This window comes from Ambystoma mexicanum, chromosome 7p, assembly GCF_040938575.1.
Source record: "Ambystoma mexicanum isolate Mex_15411 chromosome 7p, UKY_AmexF1_1, whole genome shotgun sequence".
NCBI lineage: Eukaryota > Metazoa > Chordata > Amphibia > Caudata > Ambystomatidae > Ambystoma > Ambystoma mexicanum.
The window spans coordinates 576,617,425-576,642,799 of record NC_090939.1 but is presented as its reverse complement, the minus strand read 5'-3'; the positions used below and the strand labels follow the sequence as shown (position 1 = coordinate 576,642,799).

Genomic DNA, 25,375 nt, shown 5'->3' with positions numbered 1-25,375 from the left:
GTATGTTGAAATTTGAAATGCAAATGATTGGGGCATCAAAGTTACTGTGCCATACAATAGGTCATGTATCTCTTTTCTGGATCTAGAGATCAGAATCAGTAATGATATGCTTCAGAAAACAACATTTACAAAGCTGGCTGAGGCAAACACAGCCTTGTGTGCCAATAGTTGTCACAGGAAAAGTATAATAACACATTTACCATATGTTATGTTATGTTATGTTAAAGGTACTTATATAGTGCACCATCACCAATGGAATTGGTCCCCAGGCGTTCTGGCTGATCTGTAAACAAGAAGGAGGGCAGGTAGGGTTAGTCGGGTGGAGGCGGAATAGGAGAGAAGGAGAAGTGGTGTGCTATTGGCGACTTCAGTTCGGTATACACTGTGTGCTGAGCTTTGGTGTGAGAATCGGACTGGGCGAGACCTTGTGTGCTGTAAGTGCATTTTATGTGCTGTTTGTATGTTGATAATTTAGTGTGCTAAAGTGCGTGCAGATTGTTGGGTGAGAGATGGTTGTGTGAGTTTTGGGTTGGTTGGGTATGCAGAGATTTTAAAGTTGGGTTAGTGGGTCTGTATCCTGGTTCTAATACTTCTTGTTCCAATTGCTATTGATGAGTCGTCCTACTGCTTCCGTCTTGGTCAGCCTATGTGTTCAGTCTCAGTGTCCTCTTATCATGGCTATCTCTCAGTTGGTCATCCGGTATTTCGTAGAGTGTCTTCCTTAGAATCTTTTCCCAGACGATTACTTGGTGTGAGTCAGGATCTGTCTCCTGATTCAACGTTGTTTTTGGTTGTGTGTGTGTCCCTGTTGGTGGTTGTCTAGTTATGCTGTGAAGAGCCAGATTTTGAGTAGTTTCCTGAATAGTAGGTGGTTTCTTGTGTTGCGTATGTTCTGTGGTAGGTTGTTCCAAGTAGTTCTCAGTGCTTGGTGAGAGAACGAAAATCCTCCAAATGTTCTTTTATTGTAGGGCTTTGGTTCCAGGTGGATGTCGTTGTTTGATCTGAGCGTTCTTTTTGGTTGGTGTAGGTGTAGTTTGTCTCTCAGGAACTCAGCGCCTTTTTTTGTGTACTGCTCTGTGCGTGATGCACATTGTTTTGAAATGCATTTGTTGTTTTATTGGTAGCCAATTTAGTGTTTTTAGCACCGGTGTGATGTGTTCTCTTCAGGGTAGTTTGAGAAGCTGTCTGGCTGCCTTATTATGTATGCATTGTAGTTTTTTTAGAAGTTGGTCAGGCATACCCAAGCTTAGGCTATTGGCATAGTCTACTCTGGACATGACGAGGGCTATAATGGTGGTTGTTTTGTTGGCAAATGATAGGAACGGTAGGATCCTTTTTTGCACTCGCAGGAGAAAGAGGCATTTATTGAGTAGAGCGTTTAGGGTGAGATTATTATCCATCAGGACCCCCAGGTTTTTGAAAATCAGCGAAGGAGCTGGGGTTGTTCAGAGTTCCCTGGGCCACGGGTTGAGGGAGTTTTCTCCTCCATTTTTTGTGACGATCATCATTTCTGTTTTGCCAGGGTTGATTTTGAGGTGATCAACGTTCATCCAGTTCAATATATCACAAAGGCATTTTTCTATCGTTGAGTTTATTTCTGGAGTGTCTTGTATTTTGAAGATTATTTGTGAGGAAAATTTGTGAGGGCACGGTAAAATTGTAGTACATTCAATCTGTTTGAACATCAATTTTTATATTTTGAAATAGAGAAGTTTTCAAAAAGGGTATAGTCAGAGCATAATTAAAAAAACAGTTCAAAAGGTTAATACATGACCGAGGGAAGAATTGTTGACACCAAGAATACATGAAGAAGAAATGTCATATAGATGTAGATTAATAACAAAATAGTCTACAGACTCTCATTATATATAAAATGCTTTAAAAACATCAGAACACACTATTATTAAAGACTTGACTGAGTTTATTGAAGAAACACTAAAGATTGTGTTTAGAAAGCCCCCACATTTGGCAATTTAATAGCGCCTACTTTTTTTAAAAGAGAAGAAAAGTGTGCAGGATATGCAATGGTTGTGATCTAGACCAAAAGGTTTCTTTAAATGTGGAGAATGCACTAGTTGCAAATATATGACAAATAGTCAAATGTTTTCAGATAATGGAGAAAGATGTGTACAGATAAAATAATGTTTCAATTGTAAACGCTGCTATAGTGTATGCTATCACCTGCATAGTTAAAAGAAATATACATTGGTAGTAGAGAAAATTGAGTGTATTTATAAACATCTAAGAGCCATGATAACACGTGATGAGAGATATCTTTTTTCAGTTAATTGGCATTCAAATCATGAACATGATAAAAGAGACAAAATGCTGATCTGTGGTATAAAGAGAAATATTTATGATGGGGAGGAGGGGATATTAAAACACATTTAAAACAACAGGAGGCAAGAATAATTTTCTATTTTATTACTGCTACTCGGGGTCTAAACAAGGAGTACATGCATTTATGTTGTAATGAATGCTTGGAGTGTTCATGAGGCTGACACTATTTCCCAGGAATTTAAGGGGAAAAGGGAGGTGAAATATAATGGCTACTGTATCGATACAAGGAATATATGGAATGCATGGTCATAAAGATTGTTACACGAATAAACCGTGAGCATACAAGCCTGATTATTGCAAAATATTAAAAGTGGATATAAAGTCAGGGAGACTGGTGGACGGTATATTTGATTACAAGAGGGAAGGATAGGACATTTGTGGTACAAGAAATGGTAAAGATGGGGGTCTAACTTGTGATATGAAGTGAAAAGAGGATGAGTGACAATTTATTTGGGCATGTTTTTTTTTTTTTAATTAGGCATTTTTCGAGTAGAACGTGGATACCATACAAACACATGTTCAAGGAGCTTTAACATGAGAAAAACGTTAAAACCAAACTCCCACCCCCCCCTCCCTCCTACCCCCCAAGAGTTCAAACGGGAAGCAAAAGGCAGTTTTATGAGCAAATCAGGATCGATCATTTGGGAGTAGTACAAAAGAGGCTTTGACCATGTCATTTATAGGCCTCGAGAAAGGGAGCCGACTCCGTTTCCCTGCTCAGTGAGATGTTGTGTAGGAGACCAGCTATGTTTTCCATATCATAAAGGTCTTTGGCTTTCCGGACCCACGTTGCTTTGGTCGGGAGAATTTCTGATTTCCAGCTTATGGTGATGCATGCCCTGGCCAGCAGCAGCAGGAAGTGTGTCATGTGTCGCACCCTTTTCCACTGATCGTCATGTTGCTCTAGGCCGAACAAGACCAGCCTAGGGTCCTAGTCTCAAGGAATCCCATCAATCTTTCCGATCCAGGGCAGGACCTCTTTCCAGTATGCTTGCGACTTCGGGCAGGCGCACCACATGTGCCAGTAGTCGGCCTGGGCACCACAACCTCTCCAACACATGGGGCTTGTCTGGTCAAACATTTTAGAGAGTCTTTTGGGGTCGAATTGCCACCTGTGTAACAGCTTTAATCCGTGCAGTTTGTACTGGGCTGAGATCGATGTTTTGTGCGCTGATCTGCACATTAGGGACCATATGGTGTCCGTCATCATTGGGCCCATGTCCTTCTCCCACCTTTTTCGAAGACCCTCTGTTTTGATCCCTCTCGCATCGAGGAGAGTCACGTATATGATAATATACGTGAATGTCACCTTGAGATGAGACCTTTAGTATGGGCAGATCCGCTTAGGACTTTTTCCAAGGGGATGAGATCTCTCATGAGCTTATCCTTCCGTTTCGCAGACGTCAGAGTGCCTTTTAGTTGCAGGAATTCAAACACATCTAAAGGCCCGATTTGCAGGCCGGACTCCAAGTCTTGAATTGTTATGCAACCCTTTGGCTTTATTATCTGGCCTACTCTTTCAAGCCCTGCCTTGTACCATCCCTGGAAATGCTGCGGGTCACTGATGTCATTCCGAATCGGAGGTGTCCATATACAACTCATGGGGGATGGCCAAGTTGTGAGTCCTTTCATTTCCCCCTTATTCCACCACAGCCGCAGGAGGGATCCCATTGCGAAGTGCTTGATTACTCTGTCTGGGAAGGATTTCCTTGGAGCCCATAGCCGTTCTCCTAGCGACCCTGGCCTCATTCTATGGTTTCCAATGGCCTCCCTTTGTTTTTGCTTGTCTCCTCGCAAATGCGGCACTAAGTCCCTGAGTTGGGTTGCTCGGTAGTAGGTGTACATGTCCGGGAGACCCATCCCTCCCGTTTCCTGCGATTGGGTCAGCGTAGCATTGATATCCTATGCTTTTTCCCCTGCCACAGGAATTTGAGGATCATTCCCTTTACTTCTGTGAAGTGGGATCCGGGCACGGTGATTGGGAGCATTTGATACTGATATATATAATTTTGGGAAGCACTACCATTTTTATAGCATTCAATCGCTCCAGCCATGATATTGTTAATTTGGCCCAACGCTCTAGATCTTTGGCTATTTCTTCTCCGTTGTTCTTGAGACAACCTTGGAATTAGAGGGGATTGGCCGCAGAGACACCAGATGGAGATGTAACGACTCCCTGTGGAGGGACAAACTCTACACCCTGGAATTGCGTACAGTAGTAGAGGAGTACTTTCAAATTAATAACAACGGGGAAGTGGACATGGGCACTGTGTGGGAAGCAGGAAAGGCAGTGTGGAGGGGCCACCTCATAAGAGAAGGGGCTAGGCGTAAGAGAGAACGTAAATTACAGAAAGATAAACTAAGGGGTGAGATCATAGAGCTCGAGGGGGGACTACATGCTGAAGAGTCGTAGACGTCAGAGTCTCTTTTAGTTGCAAGAATTTGAACACATCTAAAGGCCCGATTTGCAGGCTGGACTCCAAGTATTGAATTGTTATGCAACCCTTTGGCTTTATTATATGGCCTACTCTTTCGAGCCCTGCCTTGTACCATCCCTGGAAACGTTGCGGGTCACTGATGTCATTCCGAATCGGAGGCGTCCATATACAACTCATTGGGGATGGCCAAGTTGTGAGTCCTTTCATTTCCCCCTTATTCCACCACAGCCAGAGGAGGGATCCCATTGCAAAGTGCTTGATTACACTGTCTGGGAAGGCTATCGGCGAATGGTGGCCTTGATTCGCTCACCTCCACGCTGGCTTCCCACTGCAGGTCTATCCGGGTGCTATGTTTTCACCATGCTCTCGTGGGATTCATTCTTTTCTTGGACCCCGGCGTGTAGGCCCCTTTGGATGGGACCGTCTAAGTGCCCCACCAAGTGTGGTGAGTGCCCCTGGGCTTGTGTGGTTCTGCTCTGGTCTTTTTCCAGGCACCTTCACTGCTGGGCCCTTCCAGCTCGCGTGAGGCTCCCGGTATGTTGTCCTGCAGTGAGTGGCTGCTCGGCGTTATGGGTTCCCCCGGGGCACTTTCATTTACTTCGCCGCAGGCTGATATATTGGTCCTCTTGTTCTCTCCTGCTTTGACGCCTCCCCGCGGCAGCCTCTTACTGGGATTATCTCAGAGGGATCACGGCAGGCGTTAGCTGATCACCCCTCGTTCCTCTCCTCTGATTTCCCTCTGTGGGCCTCTCATGAGTCTCGTTCCTCCGTTGCTGTTCCGGTGGCCAACCACCCCTCCTCTTCTCCGGTCCCTCTGGGGCTGCACTCTACGTCCTTCGCCTGGTCACTGTTGGCTTTTTACATCACTTATGGGGTCTGCCCGACCAGGGGCTCCCAACCGGCTACCCTCCCTCACATTACTCGTTTCGCATGTTCGGGTCCCCTCCAGCACCCCCCACAGTGTCCTTACTTGGTGGCACCAACTACTTTATTTCAGTCTCGTATGTGTCCAGCGGCTGGTCTGCTGGGCTGAGTCGGGGCATTTCGGATCATGTAGGTTCCCATCCGCCCAAGGTTCAGTTAGCCTCTGCACTTCGTGGCCGGCTGATCATTATGTTACGCTGCCCGCCATTTTCCGGAACTCTGCGGGAGGATGGGTGGGTCTCGAGAAAGCTGCTTTACACCTCCTTATCCCTACTTGGCGGGACCGTTTCTCCTTCCCACAAGATTCTGCTGCACTATACCATTCTTTTTCATCACATTGTTCTTCAGGATACGCTCTTAATCATCTCTCGTTTCCCCACAGGGCTCGGAGCCGAGCTTCAGGCAGCCATTGCCTTCTGCGCCCCCTGGTGGTCCGGGCATGCTTTTTTAATGTGAAAAATACAGTATGAGCTGGCATAGATGTAATGTAATGCCTGTTTGTAGAAGAAATGGCATTAGAGCGCAATAAGAGAAGTATTTTCAAAATGGTAGACAATTCTGATGAAAGCAAGCAACTAGAGGATGATGTTAAGAATAGTCCTTTGTTTATGTTAAGTCAACAGGATACATGAAGTATTTTGTTTTAATTATTTGCATCAGTTGATGTGGGTAATTCTGATGTCAAGTTGAATGGATACAGTTGTGGAAGAGAGTTAATTAAGTGATCTATGTCGGAAATGGTGGCCACTCTTTAAGAAAGCATGGAATCAGGGAATGTGTTTAAGATTGGTTCTTTATTTGGATTTAGCGAACAGAGTTCCCCTGTCGATGTACATAAGCAAGCATATTTAATGAAGGGTAGTACTTCCAAAATGGCGGAAACCTTTTGATCCCGAAATTATGTTAAGATTGGTCTTTTATTTGTGTTTAGCGAACAGAGTCCTCTTCCTTTGTTCACAAACATGTGCATATAAGAGGATTTTCAAAATGGCACTCACTTAGAAAGGAGCGTGCTTATCAGGTCACAGGAACCATTTTGAAAGAAAGGTAAGGCTTAGGAGAAATGTATGAATTAACAGGGGTGGTTGGTCATTTAAAAAAAACCTGCTTCTTTAGGTGGTGATTTGATATTTACAGATATTTGAAAAAGATTGAAATATCATGTGAAGCTAGAACAAATTGAGGTCATCTGGAATATTTATGAGGTGTTTTTCTTTTACATATGTTTGTGAGACAATTTGTATTGCATTTAAGGAAGAATGGTTGAATAACCAGTTGCTTTTAGGATTTGGAAATAGTGAGCATACATAATGTTCAATGTGATAAGCAAAACGGTAACACGTAGAAGAAATTGAAACAGATATGGCTAAGTTATACTCAGGGTTGATACTGAGAGAATAATAAAATGGAACAGTGTGGTTAAAATGTTTTTTAAAATGGTGATTTTTTTATTAAAAAGTTGGTTATGTATACTAGCATGGTTAATGGGAAGAAACAGCTTTTGATCCATTTTTTGTTGTTTGGAGATGAGGAGGATTGGAAAAAGTATATTGTGAAGTAAATGTTGAAGTTTATAAACAGAATGAGGGTACCAGTAAAGCCCTGAAGAAGCTCAGTAGGCTACAATAGGAATATTGTGTTGAGTCCAAGCGAAACCCGTGTTGGCAAATTAATGTCAGTATTCAGTAACTGATTTATACTGTGACAGTGTGAAGATATTGTGCATTACTGAGCAAAATAATTAAGCTTATATCATGATGCATGTGTTTTGTTGAATAAATGGCAATTGAAAGGCGCAAATAGGGTTCAATGGCATTTTATGGAGTCCATTGTAGTTACACTATGACCTTGAGAGGTAACAATGCTAAAAAGGGTGCATAATTCCAGGGGTGCAGACAAAGGCTTCAGGGGACCACTGTCTAAACACTACCAGCTGGCTGCTTAAGCACTGTGAATTAAATCCTCCATGGACCCCTTACACTTTGCAAATAGTAGCAGTCTTCTCTGGACAGCCAGTAACCATTCTGTGACTGACACAGGAGCAGGCAGATTTGCTGGAAGAGCCCCAAGTTTCCACCTCAATGCTCTTGTGTCTTACAAGAGATTGTAATGCAGTCATCAACTTTGTAGATTCCAAATGTGGTCATTGCAGTAGCAAACAGCCTATATGTGCTACACTTGTTTGCAAATGCAAAATATCTTTATACACATTTTCCCTCATTGTTGACACAAAAGACTATCATTGTGCTGTGTTGCTGTACCTTGATTCCCCTGTTACCATGGCAGCCGTGTATCCAGGCTGCTAGCAGCATGATAGCTATTACCAATACTATATTTGGCAGTGGGCAACTGGTACTGGTCCAATTACAATGAACCTGAGTGTTCATTAGGTGATCAAATCTGTGCCAATTACTAACAAAATTGTCAAACACTTGGCATACAAAGCTCATTTCAATATAAATAAAGGTTTCTCTGCATCCAACGCAGATGTCACTGTCACAGCATTTGGATTGAATTCCATTCGAAGAGTAAACTCTTGCCTTAAGTTTAACTCCTTGGACCACCCAAGGGCATTTTCCAGTCCATCTTAGTCAACCTATTCCACGAAGAACGGTAGCAAGCAACTTGCAAAAAGCTTGACCAGGATTTTCACTCTTGAAATAAGTGACTGCTAGAAAGTAACCGGCAGGAGCTACTTATACGGGTCTATTTATTTGGGTTTAATAACAGTGCCACACTTGTTTCCCTCGAGGACACAAGAGAATTGTGCTGTGTATTAGGGGTTTTTGCACTAAACTGAGCTCTGGTACAAATCACACATAACCATATCTGAGTCTAGGACTGCGCTGCTAGGCAGGTTTCCGATTGCATTTCATTGCCTAGTCTTTCACTCATAGCCAGAATAAATCTTTCTAGGTTAACCTGATTGTCCTATAATGCAAATGAGAATATCTGACATGTTAGTTTAACTCCTATACAACACATATTTTAACCTGTTCCTAAATGGTGTCTCTGCATTTGCACCATTCCATTCTTTTGGACCTTTACCCCTTCCCCACAGGGTATCGCCGAGAAACACAAATCTAAAAATGCAGAGGCCAAAAACAATTAATTTATTTAATCGAAACAATGTGGGGTTTTTGCACCTTTAAATAGATGGGGTGGTTGGGTTCAGCTATAAATTAAGGTGACAGATGTGGTGAGGGGGAGGAATGGGGGTATCCCCCTCATTAAAAAAGACAAATAAATGTTAAAAAAGGAAACACATTCTGGGAATTGGAATTAAAAAAACTGTTTTTGGCCTCACCGTTTCATTTTCTCTGTATTTCTGGTATTACTGGTGGCATGGTCTGAGTATCTGGAGACAGGTATGATAATGTAGTTGCTAGTTGTAGGCACAACCAGTGGCTGAAGTGAGCGGAAGCGGTTGGGAGCAGTGCTCCTCTACTTTAAAAAAACATGTTTTACTGTTCCTACTTCCTAAACTTTTGTTTTAAAAGGAAACTCGTTTTTAAAAAATAAGTGTCGGAAACTTGCCCATCAGTGCACTGCACTGAACATTCCCTTAAACATCAGGTAAGTATGTTTGGACGTTTGGGTTGCGTGTTGGAGGGGTAGTGGTGATGGGGTTTGTGGGGAGCAGGGCAAGCCAGCAGGGAACATAATTCCACTACTTCTTTTTGTACACTTTGACCACTGAGCATAACATGAGAGCGCCTACCATGCCCTGACAGGCCCCAATAGGCAAGGCTCTTAAAGGTAGCACTTGCAGGTGGGCTGGCTTCGCCTGCCGGGAAATCGCCACGTCGTAGCACATCTACTATGCAATTTTATCTTTTCATCAATGTAGGCCTGCAATGATTTTTTGGTTTTTAATTATTTCCTATGTGACCGTGATATTGGGCCTCATTACAACTCACGTGGTATGGAAACAACGGTGGCGGTAAATCCCGATATTCGGGAGGGGTCGATGAGAGATGTTGGGCTAATTGGGTGGGGAGAGATGGTCAAAGTCCACCCACTGACACCTGGGTTACCAGCTTACGTGCTGCTAGTGAGCCGAATGTTCTGGAAGGGCACAAGCATGGCAACCAATTATAGAAGGTCATATAACGAAGAGCCTTATATTTTGACTGCCAATGATGGGCTATGTGTCAAATAACTGTTGAAGATGATGAACTGGGGTTGGGCATATGTTGTCCACCTGACTGTAGGGACCCGATCCCTTATAAAAAGTATATTTAGATGATCCCTTTGAGCCAACCACAACTCTGCATAGGTTTTCCTTATTTGTCACGTAGTATGATGTCACGTATAACGGGTTTTTACTATACAAATGTAATTTTTTATGAAATGCTTTGAGAGTTCTCGAATTAGATTATGCTGTACGATGTCCGTTGATGTCCATTGTAACTCTCTGTTTTAGACAATTGATAAAAAAGCGACTTTGCCTTCTTCCTGAGTTGTTTTATCTGGTGTAAGAGTTACTCTGCATCCCATCTACTGGGTATCCCTACATATTATCCCCACCAAAAATATTGCCATACATATGGTCGTTTGTCTCGCCATAGGCGATATTTTTGGCGGGGGTTAATTTGAGGGAGCGGGGGTTGCGGGGGTGTCCCCCCGCACATTTAAAAATAATGCGAGGGTCGCGGGGGTGTCCCCCGCAGGGTCCATTGCTCAATATCGCTGCAAAAATATGGCGAAATTTTTGTATCACAATATTTTTGCGGGTATATTAACACATGGAACCATCTACTGCCCAATATGCTACTTATTTGTAGTAGACTTGCTCACAGTCTTACAGTTATTTAGTGTGCAATGGTATAATTTTCACAATCTTCAAATGTCTGAATCCCTTTTTGGATTACTTAGAAAGACACCTTTCAGTCACCCACCTTGAGTATTGGGATTCCCTCAAAGGCCTGTGGTTCTCCCGTGGATGTCTTTCTTTCACAATTGCAATATTCACTAGCCTGATCAGCTATTCCAGCCTTGGCATACAATGTTCATATCTCTTTCACTCTATTTAGTGGGACTGTTTGGCGATTAGCTTCTTTCACTTTCTCATACTTCTGCTGGCCATCCCAGCCTAAATATACAACGTTTGTATCCGTTTCCACATGTTTTAGTTGGGTGTGTGCCCATGAACTTCCCTTTTGTTCTTTTACTTTTGGCAGATGTTCCAGCCATGACATGGTGTTTGTAACTTTTTCCCTCTGCTTTCATGGGGTTGTCTTTGCCACAGAAGATCACCTCTGCATAGCGGAATTTCAGTTAGGTATTTTAAATGGAAATCAGATATCTCTAATGTTGTGTGTATTAACTTTCTGGAACACAATAAGGCCATGTTCAATGTTCATGAATTGTAGAGGTGTTTATTTTTAATACACATGTTTCAGGTTAAAATGTATTGTAAAGAATCAGCTTCAATTTGGTTTTAAATATTGTCTGCCATACATTGCTCATAATTATCCTAGTGCATGAGGCTTCCCTTAAAGCTGAAAACGTTCTATAGTTATACAATACAATATGTTTTTGTTCACAAACAACGTAGACTCCATTTAAACCATGATCTCGGGCACGGGGCCTCTCATCTGGGAACCCAAGAACCACCATGCAGAGTTATAGCCTATATGAGTGCCAGTTAGGCAGCATCTAGCCCACTACTGCACCAGCAGCACAGTCAAAGTCTCATTGATTGGATGAACAATGTGTACAATACTTACTAACTTACACACTGCAGCTATGGCTTCTCCCCTTGCATGCCCTGCTATAAAGAAGTCTGGTACACAACTGTTTTCCAACAGCAGAGAGGCATTCTCTAACTGGCTTCTCTGGGGCAGAAGGCCCAGAAGGCCCTCTCAGCACCCACTGGCGCCAGGCATTCAGAACTCACATGTCAAGTAATTTGGGATGCATTCATCATTCAGTCAGCCATACCCCCGGCCTCTACACAGAGATGACGGGCCTACAGGGAACTATGTACATTTCCCTGTAGGCCTCGGCACCAAGGACCTCTTTTGAGAGGGGAGCCTGCTTTTCTGTTCCTCTTCCCCTTCCTTATTGCCCCATTCTTTCCATCTCTCATAAACCCCCACATACATTTGAAGCAAATAATTAGAGGAGTTGGTTTTTCTTGCACAGTTGAATTAATATAGGGCCCCTTTACAAAACACGGCCAGTTTTGCTTCCCAGTTAACGCTGCCTCTACATACACAGTCTGGTCTCTGAGTGGTTCCACTGTTCCACAAAACCTGGGATGTGAGTCCTCACACCAACTGGAATGCTTTCAAGCCATAGCTCTCCGGGCATGGTTTTTCACTTTCCAGGCTCCACCATTAGGCATGTATGGCTCAAAAGTGTTTCCAGGTCAGCACAGCTGCTTCTGCTCACAGGTCACACCGGAAAAACAAGAACCTTATTTTACTCATTGGCAATTGATGCTTTTACATTCGCATTGGGCTCCACTGCCAATTCACAAGAGCCTCAATTTGTGTTAGTAAAATTAACACACTCTTCAATGCTTTTCCAATGAATAACTTTTTCTACTTCATATAGTTTTAACATGCAGGTATAAGCCATTGCTTATAAGCAGCATTTTCAAAATATTGTATATATTGAACATAATAATCATATGTAGAAGTACAATCCTAGTACTGTATATTTTGATATGGGATTTGGGTAGGACAATTTCAAAATAAAGTTTGAAGTCACGCTTCGATCAAGGCAAGAAAATGGAGGCACAGGCAATCCCGGGTAACGCTTGTATGTAATTGTCTTAAATGTGGTATCTTCTCCTTATGCAACACGCTAACAGCATGAACAAGAATATGAACGTGAAAAAACAAGTATATCCATAGCGAATCCATAGAAAAAAAAGGGATGCTCATCCATAATTGAATAGCCTTTTCTGTTTGCATCACGTAAGCAGTGCAAGCCGATACAAACAAAAGCATTGAAGGCAGAATCTGTCGGATCAGGCATCAATGGTAAAGCACAGACACGCTAAGAAAACCAAACCAAATATCAAACAAGTGTTGTGCCGGAACTGTGCCACAATACCAGCAGTTACTATCTGCTTTCCGAGAAAACTGACTGGTTAACTGATACCTCCCTGGGTGGCAATAGCCTCTCAAAGAAATCATACAATTATTTTTGCCTCTTTAGTCGAATCATCCCAATGGTGACTACATTCAAATCTCACTCTCTGGGCAACCACATCCTAAATCTTCTAGGCGAGTGCTATACCTTTTCTTTGGTATTGGCCTAAGTGTGATGTGTGTCCACCAACACAAGCTACTTAAAGGAATGCCCATCAGAAAGACTTGGTAGCCTTGATGGACACGCGGTCTTCAAAAGGTTAGGTAATAACAGTTACAAAGAACCATGGCTTAAAGCAGATGGCAAAAGAAGAATTTGTATTGGTTAAAAATGAGTGAAGAATGAAGGTATGGTAAAGTACCAAGTTAACAAGTCTCCAGTAAACATACCTCTTCCTGGGAATGGACTTGTGGCTCTATTGCCTTATTAGCTTCCTCTTTTGCCTGCTGCTGCAGCTCCGTGGCCTGTTGTATGTATGTGGTTCCAGTCTCGATTTCATCCTCCAACAAAGTGACATCTTCAGGTGAAATGGGCCAACCAAGCGTTTCTAATGCTTGGAGTAAAGTGTCTTTGTTCTCATTATAGGCAACTGGTTCAAGAGTTTCAAATCTAGAAACACAAAAAAGAAAATAGGAGTATTTTAACTTACATTGTAATATTTATGTTATTCTTTCAACCACTGTTTTAAAGCTCCAGGTGTATGTGAACACCACTGTCTGAGTTCAGTTGGTTATGCACCACACCAGTTAGCATGCACAAGGCTTGTAATACTGGTACTTTGAGCAAGCTGCCACTAAAAAACGCAAGGGTCTCCGCTTTCTCCCTCCAGCATAGAGTCATACAGAGATGCACCTTTAAAGGAAATCTGAAAGGCATTATGTAATTATAACTTTACAGTGCTGCTGCTGTCTCTCACTTCTCTATCCGTCATGTTAAGATAAGCCCAAACACCCCAATAAAGAGTAAAACTCAATAACAGAGTAACTCCAAGTGCATGGGAAAACCGAACTTTATTCCATTACAAATGGTCGCTGGGAGAGCATACAAAGGGCAATCTCAAAATGGCATTAGGAAAAACAAGTTTTTAAACAAAGAAATCATCATAAATAATGTCAGAGTTAATAATCATCATAAAAAACTTCTGCTCTGTTGCTTGATTAGTCGGTAGAGTAATAGAACATATAGTTACATATGTGAACCTTTTACTATTGGCTCTTCTACAACTAATAACACCTCCTAGGTACATCCTCCAAAAAGTGAAACATTTCAATCTAACATGCTATTGGTTGGCACTCTACTACGCTAGTCGATAAGAACATAAGTTGATTGGTCGGTCGTTTGCTCATCTGACCTCAGGCATTGTTATGCAGCGCCAAGAGGTATGTGGTGGGGAAGGAAGAATGGGTGAACCGCTATGATCAAGATTAAGAAGACACTCCCTGCTCATTTCCAGGCCTGAGGACTTATCTGCCAATTTTGTTTGTTGCCTTGGCATGTCGTCTTGGTTTCTGGATGTACAACAAAGTGGCAGGTGTACTATCTAATTGGCCGTGGAATGTCAGACCATTGTTTGGATCACGTGGTAGAGGACCACTGTCCAGAGTTCAATTTAATCTATTTATTGCATTTTCTTCTGTTCTAACATGTTTGTGGTCTCTTTCAGCAGCTATTCGGGGAGATGTGTATTCATTTGTTATGGGACCAGTTGGCACTGTAGCTACTTGCACCTGGCATTCAAGCATATGTCTGTTTTTTACTGCCACCAATTGAAACTAATTAACTTTAATAATTGAAACTGTAAGCTCTGGGAAACGCTATTTGGTGCGGTTTCAGCTTCAAAACAGAACTCCCCTCGACACACTGACCTTGGTGCTTGGGCTGCTGTGAGAGGATTGTGAAGCCTGGCACTTGTGTTAAGCTATTTGCATTATTTCAGATTGAAGCCTTGCAAAGTTTAGACTGAGCAATGGTGGTACTTTGGTTCATTCTCTGCCATGTTAGTGTTCTTCGTGTCTTTTACATGCATGCTGCCATTCACTATTCCCTGCCCATGTACACAGCAGCCTTGTCCATTTCTATACTACTTGTGTAACCCTGACTGGGTATTCTGCAACTATCTTACTTATATGAATGTAAACTACCTGTCGCTCTACTTGTGTCGTCCAACCTATTCTGCTCTAAATGGCGACTGCATGGCCCTTAGTGTTATACTGACTGTTTATAGACCTGTTCTCAGCTTGTATTTTCATGCATACTTGGGAACGGTTGGGGGTGTAGCCAGACCTGGTGCAATTCTCATATCCAATACCACACTCTACTCCTCTGGTCAATTTGTAGACCACACCTAAATTCTCCTTCCTCCTGTCATAGCCGTATTTAGGTATCCATACTTTGCACACCCTCCTCAAGCTACCTCCTTATTCTACGTACTCCTCTAGCCAGACTCCCATAAAGCAGCAGTCCCCATCTCCTTCACAGTCGACCCAGTGCCAGGTATAGTTCTCAGGGTAAGAAATGGGGGGGGGAGGGTGTCGAACCTGTCATTTGATGTGGTTCATCTGTTTGTGTGTGGATGTGTAACACGTTATCTTTACCCAATATCACTATCATCATGTGCTGCTATACAGCCCTTTTCCCAATTTTCCTACACTGTGATAATATTAGTGTCAGGATTAGGGGTTGGAGCAGAAGGGGACCCATTGGGCATGGAAGATGCTGATGACTGGAGCGGGAGTAAAGGAAGTTACATTTACCAGCAGCATTGGGAAGGTTTTGTAGTCATTATGCACGTGTTTCTTCAGCTGCACGTAGTGAGCCTTGGACTATTTAGACGCAGGCCACCTGTGCTCAAGTGCGGCTTATTGAGCGTTTGCACGGGCGGATGTGGTGGTGTTGGGAAAGAAGCAGGTTCGGAGGATTAGAGGCGCCGGAGGACTGATGTTATGAGAAAGCATTCCGGGCCACAGCGGTGACAAGAAACTTCTTCCGTGAATTGGTGTTCATCTTTTGGTCCGGGCAGTCCCATCGGACTCCCGGACATTAAGCTAAGTGCCGTGCATGTTTGAAAGGAAATAAGGTTCACACAAGCATTATGTTGTGGAAAATACCAGTGATTTCTTGGACAACAGAGTTTTGGTTGTAACTGTCTGACGGAGGGAAGCACTTCTGGCAGCTTTTGGGACTCGAAAAATGAACGAGCAGAGTTTGGTTGGAAAGGTGGAGCGAGGCCTGCTGAAGGGAATGAAGGAGCTGACAAAGGTTAAGGGTGAGTAAAGGTGCATGAAAGGACACACAACGTTCCCACAGAGCACAATCAACAGCCAACTAGGCTACCAGTTTCTGAATTGTTTATGTTATGTGCTATGCGTTGCTTGCTTTGCCCAAGTACGAGTATTGTTAGAATTCATGCAGAATGACATAAGGAACTACTGGACGTATCCGGAGGATATGCTCACACACCTGAAAAAAGTTAGGGACCTGCTGTGGACTTTGCGAAAGCAAATCCTGGACTAAGTTCTAGGGCATCCAACCCTGGGGGTGCTATGGTTGGTATGAAAGAAAGGGGGCATTAACGATAGACTCTCCTCATGGCATTCTCCACTGAGCACTCTTTAGGGTGCCCCCCGAGACCTGGGAACTAAAGGATTGAGTCACACTCAGCTATGGTCATAGAGAGGTTTGTAGAGAGGGTGGGGCAACTGTTTGTGGAGGGTAGGGTCTTGGACTATGGGGTGGTGGCTGATGTGCAGGGGTAAGAAACAATAAATGACCTTGAATACATCCGATTGAAGGGGATACTATAAGTTAAACAAAGGTCATGGTATCGGCAGACTTATCAGGTAGATAAGGTTTTAAAGCTTATTGAGATCAACAGACAGGGATGAAGTATCTGAAGATATATGGGAGAGGGTTTACAAGGTAATGTTCCATGGAAATCTCTTTACCTGATCAATGGAGCATAATTTCAAGATGCTACATGGATGGCACCTGGACCCACTTAAGCTATCCAAAATGTATGTGGGTGTGTCCCCTCTTTGCCCAAGAGAGTGCAGTTTGGGCCGTTCATTATTCGATATGTGGTGTAAATGCCCCAAAGTAAAGGTATACAGGACTGAGGTTCTTAGTTGGATTAAGGAGATTACTGGGGTTCCTCTCACCATGCCCCCTATACAGATGTTATTGGGGGTCCCAATTGGTGATGGGGATGAGACCAGATACCCTAGAATGTGGGAGGCTCTGTTAAGGGCAGAGAGATTGGCATTGCTCAGAAGTGGAAAGGCCCTACTACTCCCATGAAAGCGGACTGGATGGCCAAATTGTGGGACATGTTTATAATGGAAAAACTCACTGCAATGATACATGACTCTATGGCTGCCTTCCACCAGGAAAGGGGCTTATTCCTGTTGTAATGGGGGAGTGACAGGCCTGTGGTATGATTGAAAGAAGAATAATGGCCCTGACAGGGAGGATGGCAGCAGAATTTGGTCAGTAGGACTAGGTGTGAATCGTCCTCGATTCTGAGGGGGCACATGTAGCGGGGAAGAGATGCACTAACAGACCAAGAGGGTGTCAATGCGATAGTTCGAAAAGGCTGGGGCAGGAGGAAAGGTAATTGTATTGTAAGTTCCAGGTATATATTCCTCGACATGGCTGGACAATGGTGATTATACTGCAGTGTCTACGTTCTAGGTTGAGGGTGGGTGCGGGCGAGAAACTAAATGCATTTCTTGGTCTGATGGTTACTGATTTGATTCGAGAATTTGTGTCCTTGAAAATTCAATAAAAATGTAAGTTTAAAGAAAAAGTATTTGTACAACTCCAAGTGCCTGGTGTATCTACCACCCAGGACTTCTTTCATGTGCTTCTCAGATCCCCGGTAACTCGCCTGCCAGGTATCTTCCCACAGTTTTAAAGTTCTTATAGTGTTTTAAAATACCTGGTATGTTTGGTTGCCAGGACTTCTTTTATGGACTTCTTAGATCGTCTGGTACACTCCCCTGCAAGGTATCTTGTCACAATGTTAAAGACTTTATATAGCTTTGGTTGATTGCCTGGTATACTGCCCTGCCAAGAATCCTCCTCTGAGGTCCTGCAGATCCCCTTGTATACTTCCCTGCCAGGTATCCTTCCCCAAATGTCAACTTCCTGGTGTATTCCTTTTGCCAAGACTTCTTATTGGTTACACTGTCCTTTTCACTATGCCACAGTCACATCAACTTTGCTGTGTTTTAATATGTTTACTTAGGGTAACCCTCCAGCATTCCCCCACATTGAAATCTCATGCATAGTTATTAGTCCAGGTTTTGTTGCTGCACTTTATCTTGTCGGTATTCAAATATTCTTATTTTTGGGCACTGATTCAACATTGGGTTTTGTCTGTATTTAAATCGCCTTTGAGCACTCTCCATAATAGCAGTCTCACATAATTAATTTGGTTTATTGCATGCATGCCGGTACGCCCCAGGGTGCCCAATGGCTCTGGGTAGACTTGCCGGTAGTTTTCAGCATTTTCAACTTAGGACGTGCCTCTGCAGTGAAGCTTCCTTCCTGGGATGGCTTCTTACATGATGCAGACAATTCTCCAGGATTTACTGCAGCTCTGCTTTCACTCGCCGGTTCCCTCTGTAGCTTGGACCAGAGAATGCTGCTTCCTGGCATGACCATACCTCCAGGAGCTCTGCTGTGGCTCGCAGTGCTTACGCATGGTCCTTCAGGTTTGCCTGCTGTGTCTCTCCTTCTTTCACGTCATGCCGGTATGTGTGGCTCACGTTTGTGAGCTGCCACATGGATGGGCTCGTCTTCTCTCTGTCGACTTTCTCCTGCAAGATTCTCTCCTGTTTTGCTTCATTGAGTTCGGATGCCATTTTTAAATGTCCTGCAGACTTTAGGTTCGCCAAAGAACTAGTCTGCACATTAGGCTTTAGGCTTTGCTTCGTTTGCATCAACTCCTCCCTCCTCTTCTTCGTCTCAGGACTTGAGGCTTTATGGGAGCTGAAGTCCACAGATGTTATTGGATTTCTAAAATGATATTGTACAAAGGTTTTATATAGAGAAACAGCAGAAACAGGAGATGTTATATGTGTGCTGTGAATGTTTGAAGTATAGATGGAATTTTGTCTAGAATGACATAAAGAAAGGAGTTTCTGATTTTTAATATAAGGGAGATATGTAGGATGACAACAAACCATCCAGAACATGGGTATTATAGGGTCTTCAGGAGGACGGGGAGAAGAATGTCTCTCGTCTGATGGAGTTACCACCACTGCCCGACAGCTGTATCCTCCAATGTGATCCTCCCTCATACATCCGCCCCCAGAGTCAGGATCAGATAGTGACTGCCGTCCCCTGGCCCCATGGGATGAGGTCACTGCCAGGGAATAAGTAATAACTGGACTGGATTCATCACATTATATAAATCAAGTCGCTGGAAAATAACTGCAAGGGGGGGATATTACAGCATGTACATCTACAATTACTTCTCTGTTGTCATTGGTTGCTTCTTGGCCCTCCGGCTGCACCTTTATCTGTTGAGAAATACATTTCAGACATTTAGTCATAGCAGTCAAATAGTCATGCATTTCATCACCTAACACAGTCTCAGAACTCTCTGCATCCAATCGAGATACGTGGGAGGAACAATGGGAATGTGCATCCTTCTAACTGTTTTTGTTTCACGCGGCGTGAGGTGGTGCTTTGAGCCTTGCTGATTGCGTAGTGCAAAAAGAGCCAGGGGAAGGCAATGCACCCAATTTTTCTTTAGCGTATCTTTCAGTTTTGCAATGCGCACCTTCAACAGGCCATTTAAATCTTCTACAACGCTGTTCATCTGGGGTGATAAGTGGGACAAAGCTTGTGCTTGACACCAAGCAGGGATGTTACTGCTGAGAATAGCATGTTTACAAAGTGTTGTCTGTTATCTGACCACAACACTTCACACACTCCCCATCAGGGAAACACCTCACATACAAGGAACTTAGGAGCCGACTTGGCATCTTAATGGGTACATGGTCCTGCTTCAAACCAGCGTGAAAGGGGATACAGAACCATGATCATGGATTGGTATCCATTACAATTTTGGAGCATATTGACATTCTCAAAGTGTGCCCAGAAGTATATTGCTGGCATGTGGCGCAATTAACAATACAATTCACAACATGCTCATGCAGGTTTATGATGAACCAGTGTTTTGAAAGTTCTGCTGCCACATATTCCCTTGTGGTGTGGGCTGGGTAGTGCAGTTGCTGTAACTTGAAGGGCATTACAGGTTTCCCTGTATTATTCTGCTACAACACAAGATCAGAGGGGGAGACTGAGCATCCATGTTTTATCCACAGGTCCTGTTCCATCTGTGGAGCATGTCCCTGCAGTTCCACTATTTGTGTTAATTGTAATACATTATGGCCCTCCGGCATCTTGATGCTTAGCACAATTTTGTGTGGGGCAATTTCTCTGTCTTCTATTTGTGGGAAATCTGCTGCCCTTTTTCCCTCTGCGTCTGCTGCTTCGTTGCCATGGAAAGGCAAGTCTTTGCACCTGGTATGGGCTGCGCACTTCACCACGGCAGCCACTGTGGGATACGCCAATGCATCTAGTCATTGCCCTAATAATTGGGGCATGCTGGACTGGCGTGCCATCTGCACGCTGGAAGCCCCTCATTCTTCACAGTGACTGTCCTGAGTGTACTGTAGATGTCACGAAGGCGGAGTCAGAATATATTGTCACTACCTGGTCCTTATGCTCTTCGAATGCTAATATCATCACCACTAACTCAGCTGCCTGCACAGAAATATGTGCTGGCACTCTGATGCGTGTCACAATCTCAAAATCATCGTCTCTACTCCTTATCACTGCAGTTCCTGAATGCCTCAATCCAGTGCTCTGATCTATCGTCTATGAACCGTCAATAAAAACCGCCTCTCCCCCCTCTAACTTTGTTTTCTTTACTGTGGGTACATCGTCATGGATGTCTGTATATGCGGAGCAGCCATAAACTCAATCTCCTCCCCGCACTGGTTCAACAATGAATGTTGCTGGATTCACAGTGCAGCATCTGATAATGTTTTCTGTTGAGTTCGATATTATAATCTCATATTCAGATGCTCGATGTGAAGGGAGTGTAGATTTTTGTTTTTCAAGAATGGCAAACAGAGAGTGTTCTGCATACAATGTTAATTCACAGCCCATCGTTATTGCAGATGTATTTATTTATTTATTTATTATTTATTTTGGTTATTTATAATGTGCCTATACAGTATTGGTGTTTCAAGGTGCAACAAGACAGGGGTGGGGTGGGGTGGGGGACAGGGATAAGAAAATAAAAAACCGTCCTACTAGGCCTTGTGTCATTTGGATCATGCAAATGCAGTAAAAAGAAGTGTGGGGGACAGGGGGATGAGTCATTCAAAGCGGAATGTGCTAATACAACGGAGGGAAAGGAAGTGCAGGTCAGAGTGGCAAGCATGCAATTGTTGGGGCCTGTGGGGGTACTAAGGGGAGGATGGGGGCCCATGGGTTATGTGAGTGTTAAGGGGAGGACAGGTGGACAAGTGACAGGGGAATTGCAGAGTGCAGGTGAAAGAAGGTCCATGTGCTAAGTGCGAGGATGAGGCTGGATGGGTTCAATAGGGGTGCAGACCCAGCCAGGCTAATGCAGGGGGAGGGAGCATAGAAGGGCAAGTTCAGGCTGGGGGCTGGTCAGTGGAGACCAAGTTCTAGGGTAGACTGGTCAAGGATGGCCTGATGCCCTGTATGAATCAGAAGGAACTAGGCAGCCAGTTAAAGTGAGGCAGAGAGGGACATTAGCAAGGGAGGGGGAAAGGGACGGAGGCAATGAAAAAGAGGGTCTTGAGAAGCTTTCGGAACTCAAAAAGATCTGGCTCAAGTCTGAGAGGGGCAGCAAGGCCATTCCAGAGGGAAGCAACTGTGGAGGAGAGAGATACAACCCCCGCCCCACTCTCTGCTTGGTAAAGTGTCTGGTCTGCAGAGAGTTGAAGCTAGAAGACTGAAGGGGTCTAGCAGAGAGGTATTTAAGGAGAGAGAGTTGGATGTAGGGGGGTCCCAGGCCCCAGAAACCCTTGTGGATGATGCAGAGGGTTTTGAACTTGATCCTCGCAGCAACCAGGAGCCAGTGGAGAGACGCGGTCCCTGGGCTTGAGGCCAAGGATAAATCTTGTGATGATTTCTCTATTGCAAAGGTGGCTGCAGCCAGTGCTTGTTCACATGGAAAATGCCTTCTCATCACTGGATCTAAAATCCCACTGAAATGTGTGCCACATTCAAGTTGTTTGCGTGAGGACAGTCGTCACAACGTATACATTTTAATGTGAGAATAGATCAAAATGTTCCTTGAAATCTGGTATTTCTAACACAGGGGCTGTACTTATCACTTATTTCAGCGCTTCAAATACATTGATCATCCTGTCTGTCCACATTAAGGGGCTCTTCTCTTTCTGTGCTTCCTTCAATCCTTCTAAAAGGGGAAGAACATACATGCTGTAGTCAAAGACCCACAAGTGACAATAATTACATTGCCCTAGGATTTGCTGTAATTCTTTCACAGTCTCTGGGTGTGGGTGTATTTGCAATTGCTTCTGCTCTGTCAGGCATCACCCGCCTCCCTTCTTTTGATATAATTTGGCACAAATACTACAATTTATGTTTGTCCACTTCATATCCTTTCTCAGCCAATAATTTTAGCAACGTTTCTGAATCTGCCCTGCACTCTTCCTCTGTGGTGCTACACACTAACAAATCATCAACGTACTGTATAATGGTACTGGGTGTTTGTACATTCCCCAAGTCCATCTGCAGCACTCTGTTGAAAACACTGGGGGACTCCCAGTACCCCTTGGCAGTGCATAACAGTGCCCAAGGTCGGATGAGCAAACGACCGAACAATCAAATAATGTTCTTCTTATCGACTAGTGTAGTAGAGTGCCAACGAATAGCATGTTAAATTGAAATGTATAACTTTTTGGAGGATGTACCTCAGAGGAGTTATTAGTTGTAGAAGACCCAATAGTAAAAGGTTCACATATATTTACCTATATGTTCTACCAACCAATCAAGTAACAGAGGAGAAGTTTTTTATGATTATTAACTCTGACGTCAGTTATGATGATTTCTTCATTTAAAAACGTGTTTTTCCATTTTGAGATTGTCCTTTGTATGCTCTCCCAGTGGCTGTTTGTACCAAAATAAAGCTGGGTTTTCTCGTTCACTTGGAGTTACTCTGTTATTGAGTTTTCATCTTTTTTGGGGTATTTGGGCCTATCTTAACATTTGGAGGCACTGCTGAGATACCCAGTGTCTGGTGGAGGGTCAAGGACTCCTTGCTGTGACTCCTTTGCGCAGCAGAGTCCACCTGCAGGGAGCAGTTCAAGTGCGCACTTAAGACGAGGTTGGCAGAAGCCCAGTTTCAATGAAAGTCATGCCCGGTCTCACAGGCGGCACACTGGGCACAGAGGGCAGAGAAGGCAGATAGAGGAGACTCAATGCTGACGGACCTCAGGGATTGTAGAATATAAGCATATACATGCTTGACAATACTTGTAGGGGAGGGTTACATGGTGGTGGAAAAGGGGAAGGGGAGATGGGCGAACTGCTGCGATCAAGTTTAAGAAGATACTCCCTACCAGGCCTGAGGCCTTATCTACCTGTTTTGTTCATGAACCTTGGCCTGGCATCTCAGTGTCTCGATGTCCTACGAAGTGGAAGGTGTACTATCTAATTGGGCCTGGAATAAACAACCATTGTTTGGATCACTTGGTAGAGGCCCACTGTTCAGAGATTAATGTCATCTATTTACTGCATTTTCTGCTGTTCTAACGTGTGTGTGCTCTCTTTCGGCAGCCACTCCGGTAGCTGTGTAATCATTTGGTATGGGACCAATTGGCACGGTCGCTACTTCCACCTGGCATTCAAGGATATGTCTGTTTCTTACTACTACCAACTGAAATTAATTAACTTTAATAATTGCAACTGTGTGCCCTGGGAAATGTTATCTGGTGCGGTTTCAGATTCTAAGCAGAACTCCCCTCGGTGCACGCACTTTTCCGTGCCCTTGTATATAGAAACTTTGTCCATTTCTATGCTACTTGTGTAACCCTGTCTGGGTATTCGGCAATCCTCCTACTTATGTGATTTTCTTGGGGAGCTATTGATAAGGTGCTTACACAACAAGACAGTGTTTCAAATTACCTGTGCCCTACTTGAGTCACACAACCTATTCTACTCTAAGTGGTGGCTGCATGGCCCTTAGTGTTTTACTGACTTTTTATAGACCAGTTCTCAGCTTCTATTTTAGTGCATACTCGGGAATGGTTGGGGACATGGCCACACCTGGTGCAACTCTCAACTTCACTACCACAATCCCATCCATGTTCTATTACCATCTCCATCCTACAAACACTGTGGGGGCTTCATTACGAGTATGGAGGTAATGAAAAAAGGAAGGTGGAATGGCAATACCGGCATCATTAACGGGTCCGGGCCATTACGAGCCGACAACATGCCAATACCGCCACCGCCCATACCGTGCCCCTTCTTACCGGCATGCGCGCGTACATGTGCCCCTTCATGGTGCGAAATACCAGGATACCGCTAACAGGAGGACATCACAAGTAACGCGGGCATGCACTTACCGGCATCCCGATGGCGGTAATTAGGGCCTGCATGACGGCACCAATACAGGCATAGCAGACCACCCGCAAATAACAACTTGCAGTGCAGGCAACTGGCACAGGTGCACACAATCACCACAGGTGGAGTCAATGGAGCCTGTCCCAGTACAAAAGGAGTACACCCACACACCACACCCCTTCCTACACCAAAATGATCCCACTAGCTGTTGCAATCATGGGGCTGGAGGACATGCCTGTACTGCCACAACAACAGCAACAACAGCAACAACAACTACAGCTAAAACAACAGGCAGCACAGAGGAGACGCAGGAGGAGAAGGAGGGTGAGACAGGCCCAGCAAGTTCCACCAGTGCCGCCAGTGGTACCACGTAGGCAGCCACCAATCCCTCGCATCAGACCCAGTCCAATCAATCTAACCCCTGAGCAGATCCACACCCTGTACCAGTTGGACCGGGCCACCATCACCACCATAGTGGACATGATAAACGATGACATCATCAGCCTCATAGAAATACGCACTGCCATCCCCTCTACTAAAGGGGGTGTCTGTGCTCCACTTCCTGGCCACAGGCACCTACCAGCACACAGTGGGCCAGCTGCATGGCATATCACAACCACACTTGTCCCGGATGCTGAGCCAAGTGCTTGATGCCCTCCTGAAGCATGACAGCATCCACATTTACCTACCACGGATTGGCCAGGAGCTTGCTGACACCAGAGTAGGCTTCCATACACTGGCAGGCATGCCCAATTGTGTCAGTGCTGTCGACTGCACCCATGTAGAATTGGTGACCCCTCATGCCAATGAGGTGGTGTACCGCAATCGCAAGCAATACCACTCCATCAATGTGCAGATGGTATGTGACTCCAGCAAGATCATCACACATTGCTGTGCCCGATATCCCGAATCTACACATGATGCCA

The 25,375-nt window shown here is 44.2% G+C and overlaps 1 protein-coding gene across 1 annotated transcript in view; it reads right to left on the bottom strand.

The window, feature by feature from the left end:
• VWA3B (von Willebrand factor A domain containing 3B) overlaps nt 1–25,375 on the bottom strand; it is a 2,300,294-nt gene that overhangs the window by 786,146 nt on the left and 1,488,773 nt on the right. Inside the window, exon 19 of the mRNA XM_069636259.1 lies at nt 13,199–13,418. Coding sequence (XP_069492360.1) covers nt 13,199–13,418 — 220 coding nt within the window. The remainder of the gene's footprint in view (nt 1–13,198; nt 13,419–25,375) is intronic.